This window comes from Siniperca chuatsi, linkage group LG20, assembly GCF_020085105.1.
Source record: "Siniperca chuatsi isolate FFG_IHB_CAS linkage group LG20, ASM2008510v1, whole genome shotgun sequence".
NCBI classification, from domain to species: domain Eukaryota; kingdom Metazoa; phylum Chordata; class Actinopteri; order Centrarchiformes; family Sinipercidae; genus Siniperca; species Siniperca chuatsi.
Genome location: NC_058061.1, coordinates 12926628 through 12948160, shown reverse-complemented (window position 1 = coordinate 12948160; position 21533 = coordinate 12926628). Strand labels below are relative to the sequence as shown.

At 40.2% G+C, this 21533-nt stretch overlaps 1 protein-coding gene across 6 annotated transcripts in view; it reads left to right on the top strand.

Moving 5' to 3' along the window:
- Positions 1-1215: 1215 nt before the first annotated feature.
- Positions 1216-21533, top strand: part of LOC122867547 (G protein-activated inward rectifier potassium channel 1-like) — a 31500-nt gene continuing 11182 nt past the window's right edge. For 2 of the 6 annotated variants that reach the window (XR_006375948.1, XR_006375946.1), the window contains exons 1-5: positions 1218-2375; positions 11149-11365; positions 11774-14735; positions 14825-14899; positions 15017-15093. Coding sequence is in view for 2 of the 6 variants with exons in the window: in XM_044178486.1 (XP_044034421.1) it covers positions 1707-2375; positions 11149-11365; positions 11774-12447 (1560 nt within the window). In the remaining 4 variants the exon portion in view is untranslated. Of the gene's footprint in view, positions 2376-11148; positions 11372-11773; positions 14791-14824; positions 15094-21533 lie in introns of those variants that run through there. The other 4 variants (XR_006375949.1, XR_006375947.1, XM_044178487.1 and 1 more) reach the window with 3 other exon arrangements.

The window sequence follows — 21533 nt, the reverse complement described above, 5'->3', positions numbered from 1 at the left end:
ACTTAACACGATTTTCTGTCAAGAGTCAAGAGCCAATAACAAAAACACTTGTAGTGCAAAAAATCTCGTCTTTAATCATTAACTGAATAAATACATGTGGTTTTCATTATCAACTTGTAACTGATAATTGCCAGTTATCAGCTTAATGACTTACAGTCATGAGTTCATGGCATGAGAGTTAAAATTTTGCTTCCGAGGAGCTTAAAGTGATAAAGAGATCATTTGATAAACAATAAATAAAAAATAGTTCAATGTGACTGCGGCACATTACATTTGAGTTGACTTATCAGATCACTCCCCTGTTGTCCCCATAGCATATTTCTGATAAAATTGAAAAACCACTTCAATCTGATGCACCCATTACTGTACAAAGGTTAAAAGCAGCACATAGCTGAGTAGCCATTCTGTTCCTTTGTGGCCACAATTTATACAAAAGTCATCATTATCATTATGACCAAATCCAAAAACTTCAGCCAGTAAGTGTTTTTCCATTTTCTTTTCATTGCCCTTTTTTATACACACCTAACTGAACAACTCATTGTGTGGCCTGGGGACTAAATCCAACTGGATGTTTCCCTTCTTCTGTACTCCCCATCAGCCTCATGTGCCTTTATTTTCAGTTAATTAAAATAACAAGGTACGTGGGCTGGTTTCTGAGTGTGAGATGATAAATTGACAATGATGAAGCAGCTACAGAGGAAATCACAGTTCTCTGTTCATTCCAGCTTGATATTCCTCTTGGGACCAGTGCCATTACCAGTTTTCACAGATGTATGATACAATCTTACAACTGGTATATTGAAAAAAAATACACAGAACAGACATGGTGTTGGAAACATCACTGCCCGCATTAAAGAAATACTCAGGGGTTTGGTGTGAGGTGAGCTTATATGCTATAGTAGTTCATATCTACAGTTATTGGCATTATCTCAGGTTCACTTCCACTGCAGTAACACTAGGGGGAACCAAATAGCTGCCAATCACCACAACTACCTAGAATAACCAATTTTATAATACAGTGTTCTACTGAAGATAGATATAATTAGGGCAACATGAAACACCCTTTAAAGTAATGTGTAAAATATAAAAAGAAAGACTAGAATGCCGCCCACGGCTGATTTCATCGTTACATTATTTGCTCGCTCTGATGCTCTTACCTGATTGGTTACAGGCCAAAAAAAACATTTCCCCATCAGCTCCCCACCCCACCCCATCCCCCTGAAAGATTTGCTGTCCGTGCTGCAGCTCGTCCACACTCTTTCATTTGAAGTCACTCCTACCAGAGGGTGTTCCCTCAGAAATGCGCACTGTAGCCTGCTATTCACATTCACAGGTTTACTGAATAGCAGCATCTCAGTGGATCCACCAAGGACACAGCCTTGGAATCGACCTATTTGAAAACAACTTTTGTATTAAATGTACTTTTGAATGTGTTTTTTTCCCCATCCCCTCCATGGATGAGAACTGAACAATAAGTTGGCACTTGACTCCTTTGCCTAACGGACCGAGTCTGAATCATGCATTGCGCAGAATCTCTGCTCACTTACGATTAATTTACAGGAGAGAGGCGCATCTCCGTCTTACAGGATGGGAGTCGCGCGCTGAATGTTATTGCATGGTGTTTTGGCAGGGGGGTAGTAAACTTGCGTAAAGAGTCTGCTTCTGCACAAGTATTGATTGCTTGTCACAAGTAGGTGATTGATACAATGTCAGCCATACGGAGGAAATTTGGCGAGGACTACCAGGTGGTAAACACCAACCAGAGCATTACTTTTTCCGCACAGGTGAAGAAAAAGCGGCAGCGGTTTGTGGAGAAGAACGGCCGCTGCAATGTCCAGCACGGTAACCTTGGCGGGGAGACAAGCCGATACATCTCTGATCTCTTCACCACGCTGGTGGATCTCAAGTGGCGCTGGAACCTACTCATCTTCATTCTCACTTATACAGTTGCATGGCTGGTGATGGCTTCTATGTGGTGGGTCATCGCTTACATCCGCGGCGACTTGAGCCACGGCGGCCACGATTCGTCCTACACCCCATGCGTCGCCAACGTGTACAACTTTCCATCCGCGTTCCTGTTTTTCATCGAGACTGAGGCGACCATCGGCTACGGCTACCGCTACATCACCGAGAAGTGTCCGGAGGGTATCATCCTCTTCCTCTTCCAGTCGCTGCTGGGGTCCATCGTGGACGCCTTTCTCATCGGCTGCATGTTCATCAAGATGTCGCAGCCGAAGAAGCGCGCGGAGACGTTGATGTTCAGCCAGGACGCGGTCATTTCGCAGCGGGACGGGAAGTTGTGCCTCATGTTCCGAGTGGGGAACCTGCGGAACAGCCACATGGTGTCCGCGCAGATCAGGTGCAAAGTCATTAAGGTAGGCTACAGGTTATACAGTTGTGGTGTGCAATATATCAAAAATCACTATAAAAGTAGGCAACCGTTGGGACAGTGAGCATTTGCCTCTTGCTCCATCTCAACTCTTGAAATGCCATTATCAAGGCTGAGACTAATTGACAGTCACTTCATTTGTTTTGAAATTGCTCATTATGTTTTATGAGTGCTTTCCAAGTCATGCATTGAATTTCCATTCATCTCCAGAATTGATTGCATTCCCTGAGGGTCTCTATAATTTGCAGAGGCTATGGCTTTAACACAAGGCTCCAACATAAGATGTAGCCTATTTTAATGAGTGGCCATTTACATTTACCCCCTGCAGCAACTACTTCAGTGCTGGATTTGTCCTGAACAGCAGTCTTGTGTTGCTGCTCTCCTCCCTCTTCATTTCTGAGTGTGTAGTCAGGTACAGTCAGGGTCATCACAAACTCTCCCCCCTCAGTCAGCAGAATGGCTGTCAATGGGGTGTATATCTGAGTTCAGCCTCTGTTGTCCACAGATGTGATGAATGGGTCCCCGGGGACAGTAGGTGGGGAACTACAGTTGACTAAACGATTAATTGAGCCAATTCCTCTTCTTGGGAAAGGTGGGAAAGACTATTTCTTGAGGTCACTCTTGTCTAAAGACAAAATGCCACTAATCTGAAGCACAGAGAGCTGACTGTGCATACCTTTGTATTAAGTTTATGCCGGTTTCAGTGCTGAAACAAATCCTAAAGGATGAAAGGAGCTGAGGCAGCTGCTGGCTATGATAAAAGAGAAGAGGATAACATTTTGTGTGATACAACTTCACAACTGAAAGAAACTAAAACTACAATGTCAATCACTGCATTTTCTGAATCACACCTGGTTGTTTTTTCATCTGGAAAACTCAACAGTATTTTCAGTTCTCTCCAGAATGTATGACCGATATCAAGACAACACTTTGATCTAATTATTTTTCACCATGTCTAAATTTTGCCATGTCCACCCATCACAATTCATCACATAGAACCAGATTTTTTTGGAAGCAGATTTTTTGACAGTTGTGTGTTTTATGTACAAGCCCCGCATTCCCTTACTGTAACTGGCATGTCTTATAAATGAAATATACTTTTCTCTAGTCCAAACCTCAAATATCTAAAGGACAGCTGTGTTTTGTTATGACAGGGAGAGTTAGTCATGCTTTTGTCATCTCTGCGGAATAGCGTGATGATCTCAAGTGGCAGTTTACTTTCTTTCAGAAAGCCAGTATGTTAATATCACCGTTAGTGCATAAATATGGTTATACTTAATGCTTTGTCTTACACTCAGATTTTATCCAGGCTCATAGTATCATTTATAATGTTCTGTGTTCAGTCATTTTTCATTTGATTAGAGTAAAAAAAAAATTAAAATGGTATCATTCGAGAAATAAAAGTCACTCAGTTTAACACATTAAAAGCCACTTAATAACTTATTAGCGCTAACGTTTCAGCTTCCTCTAGAATGAGTTATTAATTTAATTAACAGCCAAGAAGGCAAAGAAAAACACGGGGTGTTGCTTAATCAACACAGCATCATGAAGACACAAATGCTGTATCATCAACTTTTCTCTCTCTACATAAGCCAATAGTTACATTGAGATAGTTTAATATTCTGTAATAGTTGTCTACTGCTTTCAGTCTGTTATTTCAAACAGAACGAAAGTAGTAGGATATGCACCCATGGGGTATGCTGTCATGTTTGATCTTGGTCAGATTTGTCTGCACAATGAGTATGCCAATATTACAGATATCTCGTTCATAGAATTACCTCTTTTTATGGCACCTGAAGCCACTTCAGATTTATGATTAAAGAAGACTTGTTGGGATAATTTAGATGATGGTCTTTATTTGATACCTTAAGGCTCAGCCGTGGAGTGTAAAACTAGTAGTTTGAGCAGTTCTGATTCACAACATTTAAAGCAGAACATGCTGCAACAACTGCTGCCGTACTGTTGCAGAGTAGATTCATTATGGAGAACCAGTACTTTGGCTACATTGTACCTAACTCAATCTTGCCTTTACCTCTAAGTCTTTTTTTAAAGTAAATGAACCTGCCTGAGTGTAATATAATTACTGCAAAACACACTACAGAGGGAACATGAAGTGTTCTCAACCATCTATTTTCCAGATTTTGTTTAGTTAAACAGTCCTTGGCTTTCTTTCAAAGATCAGTTGATTAGATTTATGTGATGATCCTGATCTGGGATTTCTGCCAGTAAATGATGATCTTTTAAAATGGCAATTAAATCGTCTTTTAAGCCACAGCTATTCATGCGTTGGTGGAAGGTCAGACATCCAGGACTTTCCTAATTATCTGCTAAAAGCATCAAATTCATGTGCCATCAAACATGCCCAGAGGGCAAACAGTAAACAATCAAAACATGCTTTCTAAGTTCACTTTTATCCAATGCTGTTTCATATGTTTCTTGGATTTTCTTGGACAGCGGGGAAATAGCTTGAAACAGATTTAGTGATTTGCTTTATTTTAAGATCAAGCCTCTATTTTCTTTGGATTAAGAAGGCTACAGTGTGCAGGGTGCCACTGTAGGATGGAATCTAATATGTGTTTTAATGTATGGTAACAGACACAGTGATGTTTTATAGCCCATAAAGCTACACCACTGTGGTGTCAGACTGTACAGTGGGGTATTGTAGAGTAAATTGACTCTACGTCACCTCGTAGTACTACACCTGCACTGTGGACGCAATGCCTTGGCTTGTGTTCAGGTAACACGCAACTCAAGGTCACTGTGATATGGGTTGCCCACAGAGCGGACTGGAGGAATGAGACAGTAAATGCTGCAGTAAATCCTAATAATGGAGCTGTGTAAACGCAGTGTGACATGGCAACTGCAGTCAATTGTCAGGGATAGACATGGGTTGTAAATTCTTATGGGACATGGATACTCTGGATTTTGCCAAAAATAAAGTTGGTCACATTGCAACGTAATCATAATGCAGGAAAGCATCTATAATGAAACATGTTTGTTTGCTTAAAATAGATGGTATGTATGTAATAAGCAGCTCAAATAAGCACATTATGGTAAGCATATATTAGTGCAGTATTTTAACTCTTTTTAACTTTATTTTGTAAACAAGTTTACATAATGAACCAAGAAGCAGTGATAGTGGACTGTTTTCTAAAGACTCACATTGGCAGTTTCAGTTGGCTACCAACATTAGTATCAGCCTTGACATTGTCAAGTTTCCCAAAATAACTTATAATTAAATATTTTGTAAGAACCAAAAAATCTTGCACACTGTCGACCACTTGTACTTAATTTATCACCTTCCAGCATTCATATAGGTGGTGCTGTCAAAGCCCTTTGATTGGTGGATTTTACCCGAGCTATGTTTACATATATATGACACCGGGGCGGTTTACCTGCATGAAGGTCTGAGGATCAAAACGTTGTATATAGAGATGGAGCAGCTCAATGTTACTTAATATTGAAACACCGGACTCTCCCGGACGATGTAACAACCTTACAGATTTATGTTATGGCCATCATTTTTAATTATTTCAACTTCAGGTCTGAGAATTCATGTTTTGTCAGCCACTATTGCTATGGAGACGAAGCCAGTTAAGAGGCGCAAATCTGAGCAGTAGCAAATTCAAAAACACGTGGTTGTTGAAATTGTGAACAAAACAAGCGCCACAGTTGCTGAATTACTTCAAAATTGACCCAGAATCCAAAATTAAATTGGTTTAAGCTGCAAGCTGCACATTGTGTCTTCAGTTTTCTCAACAGTGTTTTTCCACTGCCATTGGTGGCGCGCAGAGCAGAATTTTAAGCTTTATTATTATTATTCATTATTCAATGTTTCTTGCAAAAATGCAGCTTGGGAGTTGTAGTTAAATTCTACCCTGGACTTTTCTTATGCACAAAGTCTTATACCTTCAACTTTTTTAAGGAACCAGATGTTTTATAACACAGTTGATAATCTTTTGTAAGTCAACAGCATGTGGGAGTTTTTGGTTCTTTACAATAAGACTTTTTGGAGTGCAAGAACTTTCTAGTAACTGATACTTGCTAGGAAATATTTTGTTAAAAAAAAGAAAGGCACTTATTGACAAAATTGACGTAGATATAGCTACAATCAAACAAACAGAGTGTGAGTTATATTTTATTAGATACTATTTTTATTGCAGATTTTATGTTAAGGGTCACTGAGTTGCTAGAGCCTACACTTCAATTTGTTACAAATTGGAAAAAACTTCCTGGCAGGCCTGTGCACTTCGTTGTATCCATAATGCATATTAACTTAACTGTCCTTGAACCTCCGTTAATATTAATGCAGATTACATTAATAAATCAATAAAATGCAGTGGTGCACTGGCCCCTGTAGCACAGGCAGAATATGATTTTAAAATAAAGAAACATGTTTGCATCTGGTTTGCCAGCAGTGCATGGAGGAAACACACTCATACTAGCAGGAAAAAGTGCTCAGTTAAGAGAGAATGAAGCAGTAGACAGCAGCAATGTGACAAACAGGGCCAAACAAAAAGACAGAGAGACAGAGGGAGAGAGTGACAGCTGGGTGGTGCTCGTCAATGTCGACAGAAGCTCTTCTCAGTAGGTTGGTCCACAGCAGGCGATAAGTGATAAGGGCTAGTAGTGGCAGATAGACAGGCATGGATGCAAGCGTTTAGCTAGACAGGCAGGCAGACATGTCAGCATGACTCGCCACATCTGCCACTGTCTAACTCTGAAGGACAAGCAGAAAGAGGGGGAGAAAGAGAAAAGAGACAAAAAGAAAGACAGTTGAATAAGCTTTAATGGTGCTGTCGAGAGATTCGGAATGGCAGCTCAAATGTGACGTCTGTGGGAGCATTAGGTTTGATGTCCAGCCCAAAGCTCAAAGGAACCAGCTGAACACACACATACACAGTTGTATTAAAGACACACAAGGACAAATGTACACACACACACGCACACTTTTTTCTAACTTTCACTGTTTGGGTTTCTTTGCATCTCTCGCAGACAAACACACTGTCACTGAGGAGTAAGTGTGTCACCAAGGATAGGGCCTGCTTTCACTCAACCTGACTCTCAGGTGGCATGGTAAATTAAGCACTCCCTCTATATCAGTTCCTCTTTCAAAGGCCATTAATTTCCCCCTTGTGGCACTGACTCTTTAGCGGCAGTAAGAGAACACACAAGGCTTTCACCTTGTTAAAACGATTCAGTGTCAAGCAGGTTGCTCCTTCCTTGGCAGAGATATAATTTTGTTGCAACACTATGGGGCAATGGAGCTATGAACAGTATCTGAAAAATAGCAACTTCACTTTCATAACTAGAATGGCTTAAATATGACTTCCCAGGAAATTGGTTTCCAATCTCATTGACTTGTATGAACATTGCTGACAAATGGGACACCGGCCTGCAGTATCTCAATGACAATTTACATTTTTAAATGATAGGGTGAAATAAATAAATTAATATATAAACACGACAGGCTTTTTGAAATCATTTCCTCAGCTCCTCCCACTTATAGGAGATGGAGGAGATTTTCTAGAAGCGGAGATCAACAGCAATATGAAAAAATCAACTGCAAAAGTATAATAAACAATACTCACAATTCAGTGCTGAAAGAAGTGTACTTTAAAGGAACAGTTTGACATTTTGGGAAATGATTATTTACTTAAAGTCAGACAAGAAGATTGATACCACTCTCATGCTATGCCTGGCAATATAAGACTACAGCTACAGACTACAGCCGGTTAACTTAGCTTAGCATAAAGACTGGAAACAGCTAGCCTGGCTCTGTCTGATGATAGCAAAATTGTTTTTTGTAAGTATTAAACAAGCTACAACATGTAAAGTAGTGAACTTTAAAGGTGCAGGTAGGTGGAGCTGGTGTTTCCAGTCTTTATGCTAAGCTAAACTAACCGCCTGCTGTCTGTAGCTTTGTATTTATCATACAAACGTGAGAGCGTGACAGTCTTCTTATCTAACTCTCAGCAAGTAAGCAAACAAGTATATTTCCCAAAATGTCAAACTATTTTTTTCAACTCTAAGCAGGGATTCAGACTGAAAACAGCCCTGCTTTGCTAGATGAACCTGCGTTGTTTTACCGGAAGCCTGCGTTGGCACCCCCGCTGCGTATTTTACATCTTTTACTGAGGGAAATGCCAAAAGGAAGTTACAGTATTTTATTTATTACAAGGCTATACCATGCAGACTGGTAGATTAAAGGACATGCAGGTGGTGTGGCTTCTTACAGCTTTTCCTCTCTTCATTGTCATTTTTTTTCCAGGCATCCACACATTGTTCTGTTATGTAGAACATCTGCCTTTCTTGCTTTCAGAGTATCGTACCCTGAATTAACTTCAGTAGACATGTGACATAGGCTCCCTGTCTGCATATTCCGGGAGCGGCCATCACTGATACAGCATGATGGGTGACACTTTCCCTTACCAAGGCGAGCCAGGGATCTGTGGGCACAGACGTCTTCCTGTGAAATGTCACACCCTTCTGTCCTCAACATCACTGTGAATACAAATGACAGCCTGTTTGCCATCTGTGGACCAAGTAGCTCCTCACTCAAAGGGCCAGGGAGACCACTCTGCATACAAGTAAACATGAGGCGACAGAAAGAATTGAATAAGAACTGAATTGAAGATCTGAATTGAGCTATAACAGATATAACATATTTTAGGTAATACACGTTCTGCTTTTTATTCACCTGTATTGATAGTGGAATTCATATGGGTTGAGTCAGTGTTTTTATCTTTGGGCTTCTGGGTGAAATAAACACCTTTTCCTTTGTAGATCATTCACTCTTGACATATCAACTGGAGTAAGAGACTTGCAATTGACAGGAAAAGAGGTTTTATAAGCTCATGGAGAGCCTTCTCCCTAATCCCATGTTTTAATTTAACAGCTAAAAGAGTACTTTATTTGATTGAGCTTGGTTTCCCAAGAGCAAGCACTAGTGTCTTCTCCACAATCTAATGATACTTGCATATTAGAACCCTAATATGCTGGCAATGAGAGTAAAAGAAAAGTGTCTCAAACTATAAATGTTACCATTGCTCATGTTGTCTGACAGAGATGTGGGAGACCACTGTTCCTTACTGTTTTCTCACCTTTACCCAGCATGTCTACCAGTAAGTGCATACAGAACAACATCAAGGTCCTAAGGACACCTTTTTAGTGTCTTTGCCTCTCCTGGGTGTATTGTTCCGCTATTGATCTATCACTACATGCCAAAAATATGTCAAAATATTCCTTTTTTGGTATTTTTGTATCAAAATCCATCCATTTCTGTGCCAAAGGTGTCAAGAATTTTGTGTTGACTCATCCAGCTCTCATAGATCATAGATGTTTGGGGAGATTTAGCCACCCCTTCCCATTTTACAAAACATGCAGGTTTGTCAAGCAAACTAGCACTAAAGCGGCAGGTTAGAGGTGTGCATCTAGGTGCCATCATTTTGCAGCAACATCAATATGAAGCCTGAGACTGAGGACAAAAACAAGCCCCTCTACCTCCTTTCCCCCCTTAATTGGGAATGATGGAAGCAATCCTGAACAACTTTTATCACCTCTAGTTTGCAGGCTTTGTCCCGCCTGCTTTTGTGCTCCAAAATCAACTCCTGCCTCCCTTTAACTACCACCCCAACATCCCGTGTGGAACCATGTCAAATCACAGAAGAAAATAGCCTTCTCAAAGCTATTTCATGGGACCCTTAAGACTGCTTCAGTTACATTCACATCAGGGTTACACCTGCAAAAAATACATGTACACAAACATATACAGTAGTTGTAAGGGGTTTTGGATGAAAAATGTCCACTAAAGTGGCACATATTATCCAACAGAGACAACATAAAAACTGTCCTGACTGGTGAAGTGGCCTCGAAGACTGCACACCAGTCATCTTCAGGTGGATAAAACCTTTTACTTTTTTTTGCACAAAAACTAGAGAACCATGAATTTTGTAGGGATTCCACTCACTCTTTTGTTCATCTTGTACAGTAGGAACACCTGCTTTGCCTACCAGACTGTTACATAAAAAGCAGAATTATGATTGTGCCCTTTAAGGAAAACGTTGACATTTTGGGAAATACCCTTATTTGGTTTCTTACAAGAGTTAGATGAGAAGACTGATAACACTCTCATGTCATAAGGTTAAATATAAGGAAACAGCCAGCAGCTGGTTAGCTTAGCTTAGCATAAAAACGGGGGGTAAGCCAGGCTAGCTGTTTCTCCCTGTTTCCAGTCTTTATGCTAAGCTATGCTGGCTGTCGGCTGTAGTTTCTTATTCAGTGTACAGAGCGTGGTATCGATCTTCTCATCTAATTCTCTGAAACAAAGTGAATAAGCATATTTCCCAAAATGTTCCCAAACTATTCCTTTAAATACCACTAAATTTATAGCACTGACATATTTTACCATCTATCTGAATTGGATGGTTAAATTCAGATGCTAGAATTTAAGATGAAAACTTCAAACTTCAGTTTACCTACTGGAAAATTAAACCACATACATTTAGATAGATGTTTTTTTAAGTCATTTCAGTGCTATAAATTCAGTGGTATTTCAATTCAACATTATGCATTCAGTGGTGGTTAAATTTCACAACTGGGTATTCAGTTGCTAATAAAATTCAATTTATTGTTATTATTTGCTTCCATGACCCTGTGCTCTGACCCCATTGTGGAGGACAAAGTTGAAGAATTTTCCTGAATTATCACTCATAAGTAAAAATGTAAATGTAATATGTCCCGATCGTTTGTGTTTCCAGTCTCGGCAGACCCCAGAGGGCGAGTTCCTGCCCCTGGACCAGTGCGAGCTGGACGTGGGTTTTGGGACGGGGGCCGACCAGCTCTTCTTGGTGTCGCCCCTAACCATCTGCCATGAGATCAACATCAAGAGCCCGTTCTTTGATCTGTCGCAGCGCTCACTCGTGAACGAGCAGTTTGAGATTGTTGTCATCCTAGAGGGCATCGTGGAGACCACTGGTTAGAGTAAATTATTATTTTTGAATATATATATATATTTTTTAATAGTAACTTTGAATAAGCTTCCCTCTCCCTAATCATTCATCATCATTTAGCCTGTGGCATTTTTCAGTAATATAAAATAAAATATTTAATAGAATGTGTAATTTCATGGTCTTTAATTATTCAATAGCACAAGCTCTTTTCTGTCTCTGTTGTTTTTGGGTTTTTTTTATTTCTTTGTCTGTGTTTTTCCTGAAGCAATTTTCCACTTTTCATTTCTGTTCCCTGTCTGGCTGTCTCTCCGTTTTTATTTAACAGTTCACTTTCTACAATTTTCTTCGCAATGTTGCAGTGTTTTTAGTCATCTCTTTTTTTTTCTTTTTCCTCAAGTCTGTATTTGAAATATTTCTTTACACTTCCTCGTAGGTATGACATGCCAGGCAAGGACATCTTACACCGAAGATGAAGTCTTGTGGGGCCATCGTTTCCTCCCTGTCATGTCACTGGAGGAGGGCTTCTTCAGAGTCGACTACTCCCAGTTCCACAACACCTTTGAGGTCCCTACACCTCCCAACAGCGTCAAAGAGCAGGAGGAGAAGTCCTCATTGACGTTGCCCAACCCTCTGACTGTTGCACACACCCCCTCCTCCCCTCTGCTGGGTAATGGTAGCCGCGGGGGCCGCAGAGAAAGGCTCCTGTCGGCTGACTATGCGGATCACGTAGAGGACCAAGCCTCCAGGCTGCCCAGCAAACTCCAGCGCATGAGCTCCGCCAGGGAGGAGCACCTATGGAGGGGGCTGAAAACAGGACCAGTCTTGCCTGGGGGGAAGGCCTCCAGCACAGGAGACCTTCCGCTTAGTATTCGGAGGCTGAGGTCCAGCTCCATCCCGGCTGTGATGCAAGGACAGCTGGAGGAGCAGGTCCAGCTGTTGTCCTTGGATGGAGATGCTGAAGAGGGTGAGCTGGAGAAACACAGACTCACAGCAGCCATTAGCACCATCGATGCTCCAACACCAGCACCAGTCCAGATCCCCTTGGTAGGGAGTCGGCCAGAGGACAACCTGCCCCCTAAACTGCGCAGAATGAATGCTGACCGCTGACTTCTGCAGACTACCCTTAAAACTAAAAACATTTTGAAAACTGAATCAGGCTTGATGGGCATTGCATATAAATATAGACTACTGTGATATAATTTTTGTTTTTTTCCTGCAGATTTGGTCCAGTATTTTACATTTACTTACGGGCTCTCTACTAAGTTGTCCATAGCGACAAATAGAAGGACAACACGAATAAGCCATCCATCCGCTCATACTGTGAGTCATTTTTGATAGATCACCATCTGTGCCCCTACCACTGACTTCTAACACTTCTGCCCTTGTGCTTGTTTCTTTCACTTCTGTTCATAGAGTTGCATCAGAGACTTTATTATTTCAAACAACTACACTTTTTTCAATTAATCAAGCACCAAAGCGGTGGTCATGAATAAGACTCACCTGAATGGACCATTCGCTAAACCCCTCCCCCAAACACAGATTGTCCAATCATAGCTTAGCAACTGAATCTAGGCACGACAGATCTGTCAAGCTTTGGATTTTGCCACATGCCTCAAGCGGTGTAAATGGGGCTGTAGTAAGGGTAAAGACCTACTGAAAGCGCAGCCGAAAAGCAATGCAAGAAGTTTCGTGTTTACCTGCTGTGAAGACATGTCTGTGGAGGACAAGATCATTATTGTACTTTCTGGGATACCTCTTTTCTATATCGCTGGTCTCCAGGATTACAGGATTACACAAAAACAAAGTGCTGCTTGGCACAATGTCATGTAAATTGTGGGATAAATTGCAGGTTGTTTATTTCCACAATCTTTGCTAATGAACAAGGTAATCACTCGAAAACCACAACAAGCGAGAAGTGACAGAGACGATGTTGCGTACTATGTTGGCTTCCAGCGGGTCTTCTCCAAAAGAGTCATACTTAACATTTAAGAGTTTGGATGGTGGTGTCTTTCTTTTATTCAAAATCAAAAACACAAGAGCAAAAGTGTGAGGAATGGATTAAAGTGTGTGTTTATACGCTCTAAAGTAAACTGCAAACATTAGCATGTCTGGCTAACAAGCTTACTACCTACAATACTAACCAATCGTTACTTCCAAGGCCAAGGAGAACATAAGTGGGGTTACAGGTTTTGTTAAAAAAAAGCCTGGTTCATGACTAGCACATCCACCGTGTAGTCAGAGACAGTTTAGAAGGGAGACAGCTCACTTGAGAGCCATTTCCTGTATCTGTGTCACGTGGGTTTCACCACTGCCCCGCCCCTTTAGGAGACTAGCGGCAGGTCCTGAGTCTGTTCAATCCAATGGGAGAAGTGAACGTGAGCACATATTATGACAGATTCTTTTGCCCCATAGTCACCAAAATAAATATCAGACCCATTTTTTACAAGCCACATATCTTCCGAACATTCTGACACTAAAATGAAAATTTTCAGACAAACAAATCAGGAGAAAATTTGATCGAGACCTGTCTCTGTCTTAACCACACACTCTCGTGAGATCTGGCAACATCTGTTGACGTCACTTTACCACCAAATAAACAGAAATCTAAAGAGACTAAAGTGTCGACCACGCCCACTTAGGAGACAGGAAGTGTGTACCATTTTATACCATTGGTGCTGCCTGTAATGCGTAATCTTTGTTATAGAGTATCTTTGGTGTAGTATAACTTGTGAGGATGCATATTTAAGACCCCTTTTACATCACTTTAAAAAGAGGCAGCTAGAAACGTGTTTTCAGCCAACTCATGGAGCTAATGTTAGCTTTATTAGCTAGCTAACACACAGATGGCAAAATCAGTGGTTGCCGGCTAGAAATGAGAAACCTGCTTTTGTCTACCTCTGTGTGAAATTAAGCACCCATTGTTTCGAAAATAACTAATTTTAATAAACTAAATTTTAATAATAAATCTGCCACCATTATTATTGTAAACTGCATATGTGCTGTGCGAAAGTGAAAGACAGGTGTAGCAACAGTAACTAAGGGGGACAGGGCTTAGTGAACGTCAATCATCCTGAATTGTTTAAAAAATTAATAAAACCTCTGATACAAGTCAGCTTGATACAGTATATTTATGTATCACTTGTACTGAATATTTGTTTATTTGAATGCTCATTTGAGTTGTATGTTTACTACTATACAATTTTAACTGTTTTTATCTCTTGGCACAGTGTTTGCATTGGCCCGTTATACACATGGGTGGCAAAATGTAATCACAGATCAATTTTGGACTATGGACTTTCTTTCATCATGAACTGATTTATTAAAATGTAAAACAAATATTTGGGAATACAGGGATGCTGATATCAGGGGACACATGTATTATTGCTAATATAAAGGTAAGATAAAACTTCATTTTGCAACTGCTAAATAATAAATTATTTGAAATCACAAGAGTGTCTGTGAACATTTTTCTTTTTCCATATAGAAATGCTGCATCACCTTTTCTTTGGGACTCCAGTCGAGTATTTGCTGACTGCGTTCAATGTTTCAACACCCTGAGGTATTTCAGCCTGCAAAATGCATCAGTAGCTCATGTGTCGCCTGCTGTGATGGTTAAACCAACATTCATCAAAAATTAAAGCCTTAAATGTGAATGTGAGTTGTTTCTATTTTGAAGCAAATTTCAGGAGAGCAAGAGTTCAGAGTAAAGGAAACTCCAGACAAAACCCTTTGGTGGCATTCAAACCCTGGCTGGTAAGTTAGCGTACTTTACTCCTTCCTCTGCTCACTTGAAATCAAAGCCCTTAATCTTCTCCTCTGGCTGCAGCTTCAGCTAATAATTTTAGTTGTCCTGAAGCTGACAGAAGTCATGCTGTTTACCAGCCTGGTCAGTGGCACACAGTTAATTTCGTCTTGATTGTGGCTATCAAGATGGAAATGCTCTAGAGGAGGACGATTTTCCAGACATTGCACCTGATGATGTCCAGAGCTAATTAGTTATACTGCAAAGAATAGCACAGTACAGTAGACAGTACAAAATGACCTCCGTCCAGCTTATAGATAAAATTAACTCCGATAAATGATGGAGGGAAGAATAAATCACAGACCATTCTTCACACAGACATAATACTGTATAATGATGGATTCAACTGTAAAGGAAAATCTGTTTTGCTCGTTCCTCTGTCATTAAAGTGTGCTTGGGAAATGGATTAGTCTCATTTTCATTTTCACTGCACTTCCTTGGTGGAATGAAGGTCATTACATCTATAAAAAAGGATAAAACATGCTACATTTGTAAGCTTGGACTAATTTCATTTCTGAATCAAGCTATAATATTTTCCTGAAGTGGATGAGATCCGACAAACCAATCTGTATTTATATTACAGATGAAGAATAGTTTAACATCAGTGTCCTTATGTATTTATTTCTTGAGCAAGTTGTACCGCCAATTACATGAGTAATCCATTTTATGCTACTTTATACATCTCCTCTATTACATTTGCTTCACAGCTACAGTTCTACTTAGTTTTCAGATTAATGTTCTACAAATGATCCATTTATAAAATATAATGCATCATTATAGAACTAAAAGTATATACAGCAGTTAAAAAACTCCACCTCTATCAGTTGCAACATTAAAGTACTGTTTATATGTTAATGCCGATAATAATATAATATTATAACACTGACAGGGCTCATTCTGCCAACAATCACTTTTACTTTTGATACTTTAAGTACATTTTGCTGATGATACTTTAACTGAAGTAAAATTTCAAATGTCAGGCTTTTACTAGTATTTTCAGTGTGGTATAGCTACTTGTACTTAAGTAAACCATCTGAATACTTCTTCCACCACTGATTGCCCCCAAAATGTACTTGTATTTAAAGTAAAGGTACTCATTATGGAGCAGAATAGCAACTGTCATTGTCATTTTCTTATATATTGTATTATTAGAAGATTGTTAATAATAGATGGAGGTCTGCTCTGGAAATCTAGAGAGATGGAGGTCTGCTCTGGAAAACAGTAGAATGAAGCTTCGCCGCAGTAAGACAGAATACATGTATGTCAATGAGAGGGACCCAGGTGGAACGGTGAGGTTACAGGGAGCAGAGGTGAAGAAGGTGCAGGACTTTAAGTACTTAAGGTCAACGGTTCAGAGCAATGGAGACTGTGGAAAAGAGGTGAAGAGGCGAGTGCAAGCAGGTTGGAACGGGTGGAGAAAAGTGTCAGGTGTGTTGTGTGATAAAAGAGTATCAGCAAGAATGAAAGGAAAGGTGTTCAAGACGGTGGTGAGACCAGCGATGTTGTACAGCTTAGAGACAGTGGCACTGAAGAAAAGACAAGAGGCAGAGCTGGAGGTAGCAGAGCTTAAGATGTTGAGGTTCTCTTTGGGAGTGACGAGGACGGACAGGATCAGGAATGAGTACATCAGATGGACAGCTCATGTTAGACGTTTCGGAGATAAAGTCAGAGAGGCCAGATTGAGGTGGTTTGGACATGTTCAGAGGAGAGACTGTGAATATATTGGTAGAAGGATGCTGAGGTTGGAGCTGCCAGGCAGGAGGTCTAGAGGAAGACCAAAGAGGAGATTTATGGATGTAGTGAGAGAGGACATGAAGTTAATCGGTGTGAGTGAAGAGGATGCAGAGGACAGGGTTAGATGGAGGCACATGATGGCGACCCCTGAAAGGGAACAGCCAAAAGGAAAAGAAGAAGAAGATTGTTAATAATGATTCCATTAACATGTAAGCAGCATTTTAATGTTGTACATGGTTGAGGTGGTGAGGGTTTTTTTTAAACTCCTTTATATACTGTTGGGTAGTTCAATCTTTAACAATACATCATATTTTATTAGTTTTGTATATGAAATCATAATCTGCAAAGTAGTAGCTCTAGCTACTCCAATAAATGTAGTGGAGTGAAACTATGACTGCATACTTTTAACAATGCCTAAGTGAGTATATCCAAGGCTAGATTTTTCCATTTTATAGACTCACTGCAGATCCAAATAAGCTTTATGTCATACTGAAAAAGCAGCTATATCCCATTAAATCAGCTGGGTGTGTTATCAAAGCACTGACTGTACTGTATGAAGTCCATCAGATACAACAGCATCAAAACTAGTCTGATGTTGATTGTTGAATTATTAGTTATTTTTCTACCCTTAAAAGAGACTTACTCACAAATTTTAACAGTCCAAAACCATTAACCATTAGTGCAATTTCTGTTCACAATTAAAAGTCTCTTTTCCAGTTGCTAGGCTCCTTCATGTTCACAAGAGTCCTAGTCATTGTCACATACAGTCTAAAGTTACATTTGTATGCCACCATGGAGGCAGATGTGCATGCAGAGTGTGACTGTGTGGGCTCTGTATGTCTGCATGTTTTATCTTTGTGCATAGGGAAACACAGCGAGACGCTCTCAGGAGGAGCAAAGTGATCAGATCACACATCCACATTGACCAGATGCTCATCCATAGTCAATGAGCACAAAAATTGTCGCTTCTCTAAAGCACAGCGCCATTAGTTTGGTGAATTGAGAGATCATCTGGGTAGTGAGGATTCAGTGCCGTTGTATTTTGACCTCTTGACATAGATGCAGTCATTTACAGGTACCGGCAGCTATGAATAATTCTGTATCTATGAGCTACTATCACTTTGAAAGTGTAAAGTGAGTTTGCTCTCACTGATGAAGAAACCATCAAACTACTGAACAAAGTGGAGTGGGAGTTTCCTTCCCTCACTGGACAATGGACTCTCTCTTACTATGTATGTACTAGGTGTATGTGCACACCACTTCTTCTGTTCACACATATCAGCAAAATTTGTCTTAAGAACAAACACAGAATATCACAGGGTACAAAACTACACACTACACAAATCTTTTAATTAGATAATCTAAAAATGTTCAAGTACCACGTATTTTATTCAACAGAAAATGTCCAAATGGTCATGAGAGAACCTACCAAGTTTTTAAAGTTTCCTTTTGATCACCACGAGAGATCGGAGCTGGCATCATTTACTCTGTGGTGTCAACTGTGTTGTGCCCACAGGCTCGCTCTAGGCAGCCTAGGTAAATAGTGCCTAGCTCTACCCTGCAGAATTTCAATTGCTTTTCTTTCTTTGCTTTTTCCATGAGTCACTACACATCAATTCAAGTGCTCTTTATTTCTGTGGTGTCCTTGCATCTGAAATTCCAGACTGAGGAGTGTAAGAATAAGTTTTGGTACCTCTAAAAGAAGAAGAAAACATTCTCCACTTGAAAAATGGTTATTTCAAAATACATTTTTCTTAGTTTTTTCACCTTTACTGGAAAAACTGCATACACCCCCCACTTACATTGTCAGCAGTATTATGACCCAAAATTATTTACAAAATAAAATCTTTTCCAAAGAATGTAAACCTGAACAATTACAGAATCCAGTTTGTTTCTCTGAGTTTCAGGAGCAGGACCACACCTCAACCATGCCACTTCCGGCACTTCCATAAGTACCTACCCAACCCATCTCTTCCTCTTCGCTCTCATATTCTGCACACTCCCTCCCCTCACCTCATTTCTCTCTCCCTTTTCCTCCTCTCCTTCCCCCTCTCTGAAGGGTCCTGGGGGGGGTCCATCGTGCCCAGGTGCTACGGATGGGTTCCCCACCGAAGCTTCCCCCACACATAGTAGCCAACCAAGCGAACAGCGAGTCAAGCCTCCCACAGAATCTTGTTTAATCAATTAATCATTTAAAGGTATCCCGTTGATGGTGTGGTCCTTGCTAGTGCAAGAAGCATTAATTAGATAAAGTTTAATTAATTTCGCTGCAGTCTCACTTTATACCTAAATCTAGTTCAGAATCACGTGGAGTTAGATAATTGCTTTTTGCTGATAAACCAAACAGTGTGATAGAAAAGTTTCTACTAAATATATTGTCTTCATGGAAATTGTTTATAAGTAGAGAATGTTTAGCTTGTTTTAAGAAAGTCCTGGAAAGAACATCTAGTATCTTAAAGCCCTGGAAAACTTGGTTTCAAATTTTAAAGAGTAGCATGAAGTTATTTTCCTCCAGTAATTCTGTCCACAAGACCCCCAAAAATCTTTGTAATCTTTGTAAATTTTCATATTAACAATGGATCAAATGACTGCGTAATGTGAAAGGGGTCATAGTAACTAACCCACAGACAATTATCACCCGGCTCAGCAGTTCTGCCCCGGCTCTACAGAGCATTTTAGTGTCTTTTAGTTTATTGTTTTGATTTTCGGATGAGCAACTTTAATGTTCTGGTTCACTTTCACCACCCTCATAGTGTTGTTTTTGGCTGCAGCAGGCAGCTGTTTTTAGTGAAAAATCTCTAAAAACTCACTGTACATTATCTTCTCAGTACCAAATGACAGACAAAGTTAGCGACTAATTGGTGAATATAATGTAGTGGAGCATTTTGCAGCTAAAGAGCCAGATATTTCTCTCAGGAGTTGGTGGAGACCAAAAGCAGAGCTAAAAGAAGAAGAAATATTGGACTGACATTCAGCAGGTCGCCAGAAAGACAACTCCAAATGAATGCTAATGCTCCCAATGAATGCTGTTGCTCCATTATGTAAGCCTATAGGGGACGAAATTAAAATGATAATATAAACTTGAAAATGAAAATGTAATTCCACAATAGCATTAAAATTTTCCACATATGTATGTTATTTGAGTGAAAATGAAAATGCAATAATAAAATATTTCATTTTCACATACTCATATGGGAGTTCTATGACCATATTTAAATGAAAATGGGAAAGCTGTATCCTGCTTTAACATAAATATAAATGCAATATAAACAATGTAACCTGATCTTCCATTTAAGCAAGTACTATTTAAGTCAAAATAAAAACGGTATTTGACATTTCATTTTCAAAGACTTAACCTTCAAATGCAATAAGCAAAACAACGTTGCAAGTCTATTGCATTTAGACGTCACCATGCTCTTTTAGTGTCAAAATGAAAATGAAATGAGTCTTCAGTTGGGATGTCAATCATTCTCTTTAGGTTGGACACCATAGGCTACCTACCAGAACCTGACTTTCGCAGTCATTGCGTGATGGCTAAGTCTGTAGCGCTGCTCTTCCAAGAGGCAGAGGCCTTGGACCAGCAAAATTCATTTAGTTAAGTTTTAGTTTAGTTATTATTTCCTGCACCAGCCAAGCCACTGCCATCGCCCCAGTGACATACAAACACTGCTACTTCCGGTTGGCACATTAAGCTGGCCCAAGTCGGTAGGTAGAACTTGTAAATGTTAATGAACCAAGTCACTGAACGAGGAAGTGACGTCCTAACTGAAGACCCGCCTTGATGAGAGAACAGCTTTTCCATTTTCATTTTAATATGGTCATAGAACGCCCATATGAGAATGTGAAAATGCTAATTGAATTGCATTTTTAATTTTTATATTATCATTTTAATATAGTCCCCTATAGGCCTCCATACTCTGTATCTGCTAGATGTCTAAATAGGGAACTGTTTGCTAGCAAGTTTGCTATATACACGGTGATTTAAATATTTTGGCTAATTAGACCTCTTCTCAAGACGGTGTGCACAGACTGCACTTGACTGACATCTCCCTCACTCTGATTTCTTTTTTAAGACTTTTTTTTAGCTGTTTCTGCTTTATTTTTTTGATAGAGATAGAAAAGAGAGACAGGAAAGGCAGCGGAGAGAGAGAGAGGGGATGACATTAAGCAAAGGGCCAGGGCCAGCTCGAACCTGGGCCGCTGCGGTAAGGACTCAGGCTTGATACATGGTACGTGCTCTACCAGGGCGCCATGCTCTCTAGTTAGTTTTGTTGCACCTGTATTCTTATTGGTAGCATTGGGAGTCCAGTGACCTGCATATTTCCACACACCTACTTGAGCTGATAACTGAAAACACCTGTGTGGCTCTTGAAAAGATATAGCGTGTTCTTTTACAATTATCTAACTAGCAGGGGAGGGTGTTGTATCCTCTTATCCAGGCAGGTCATGCCTCCCAGGACGACCCTGATTGAAATCTACTCAGAGTGAGAGCGCAACATGTGCCAGCCTTATTACCAGCCCTGTCACTCCATTACAGAGTGACAGAATCGTATTACATACCCCTTCTTGGCATCCTAATTGGGTTTTCCCACCAAGACTTCTTCAAACCCTCTGAATTACAGTCTCACCACTGTGAATATGAAATCACTCAGTGCAC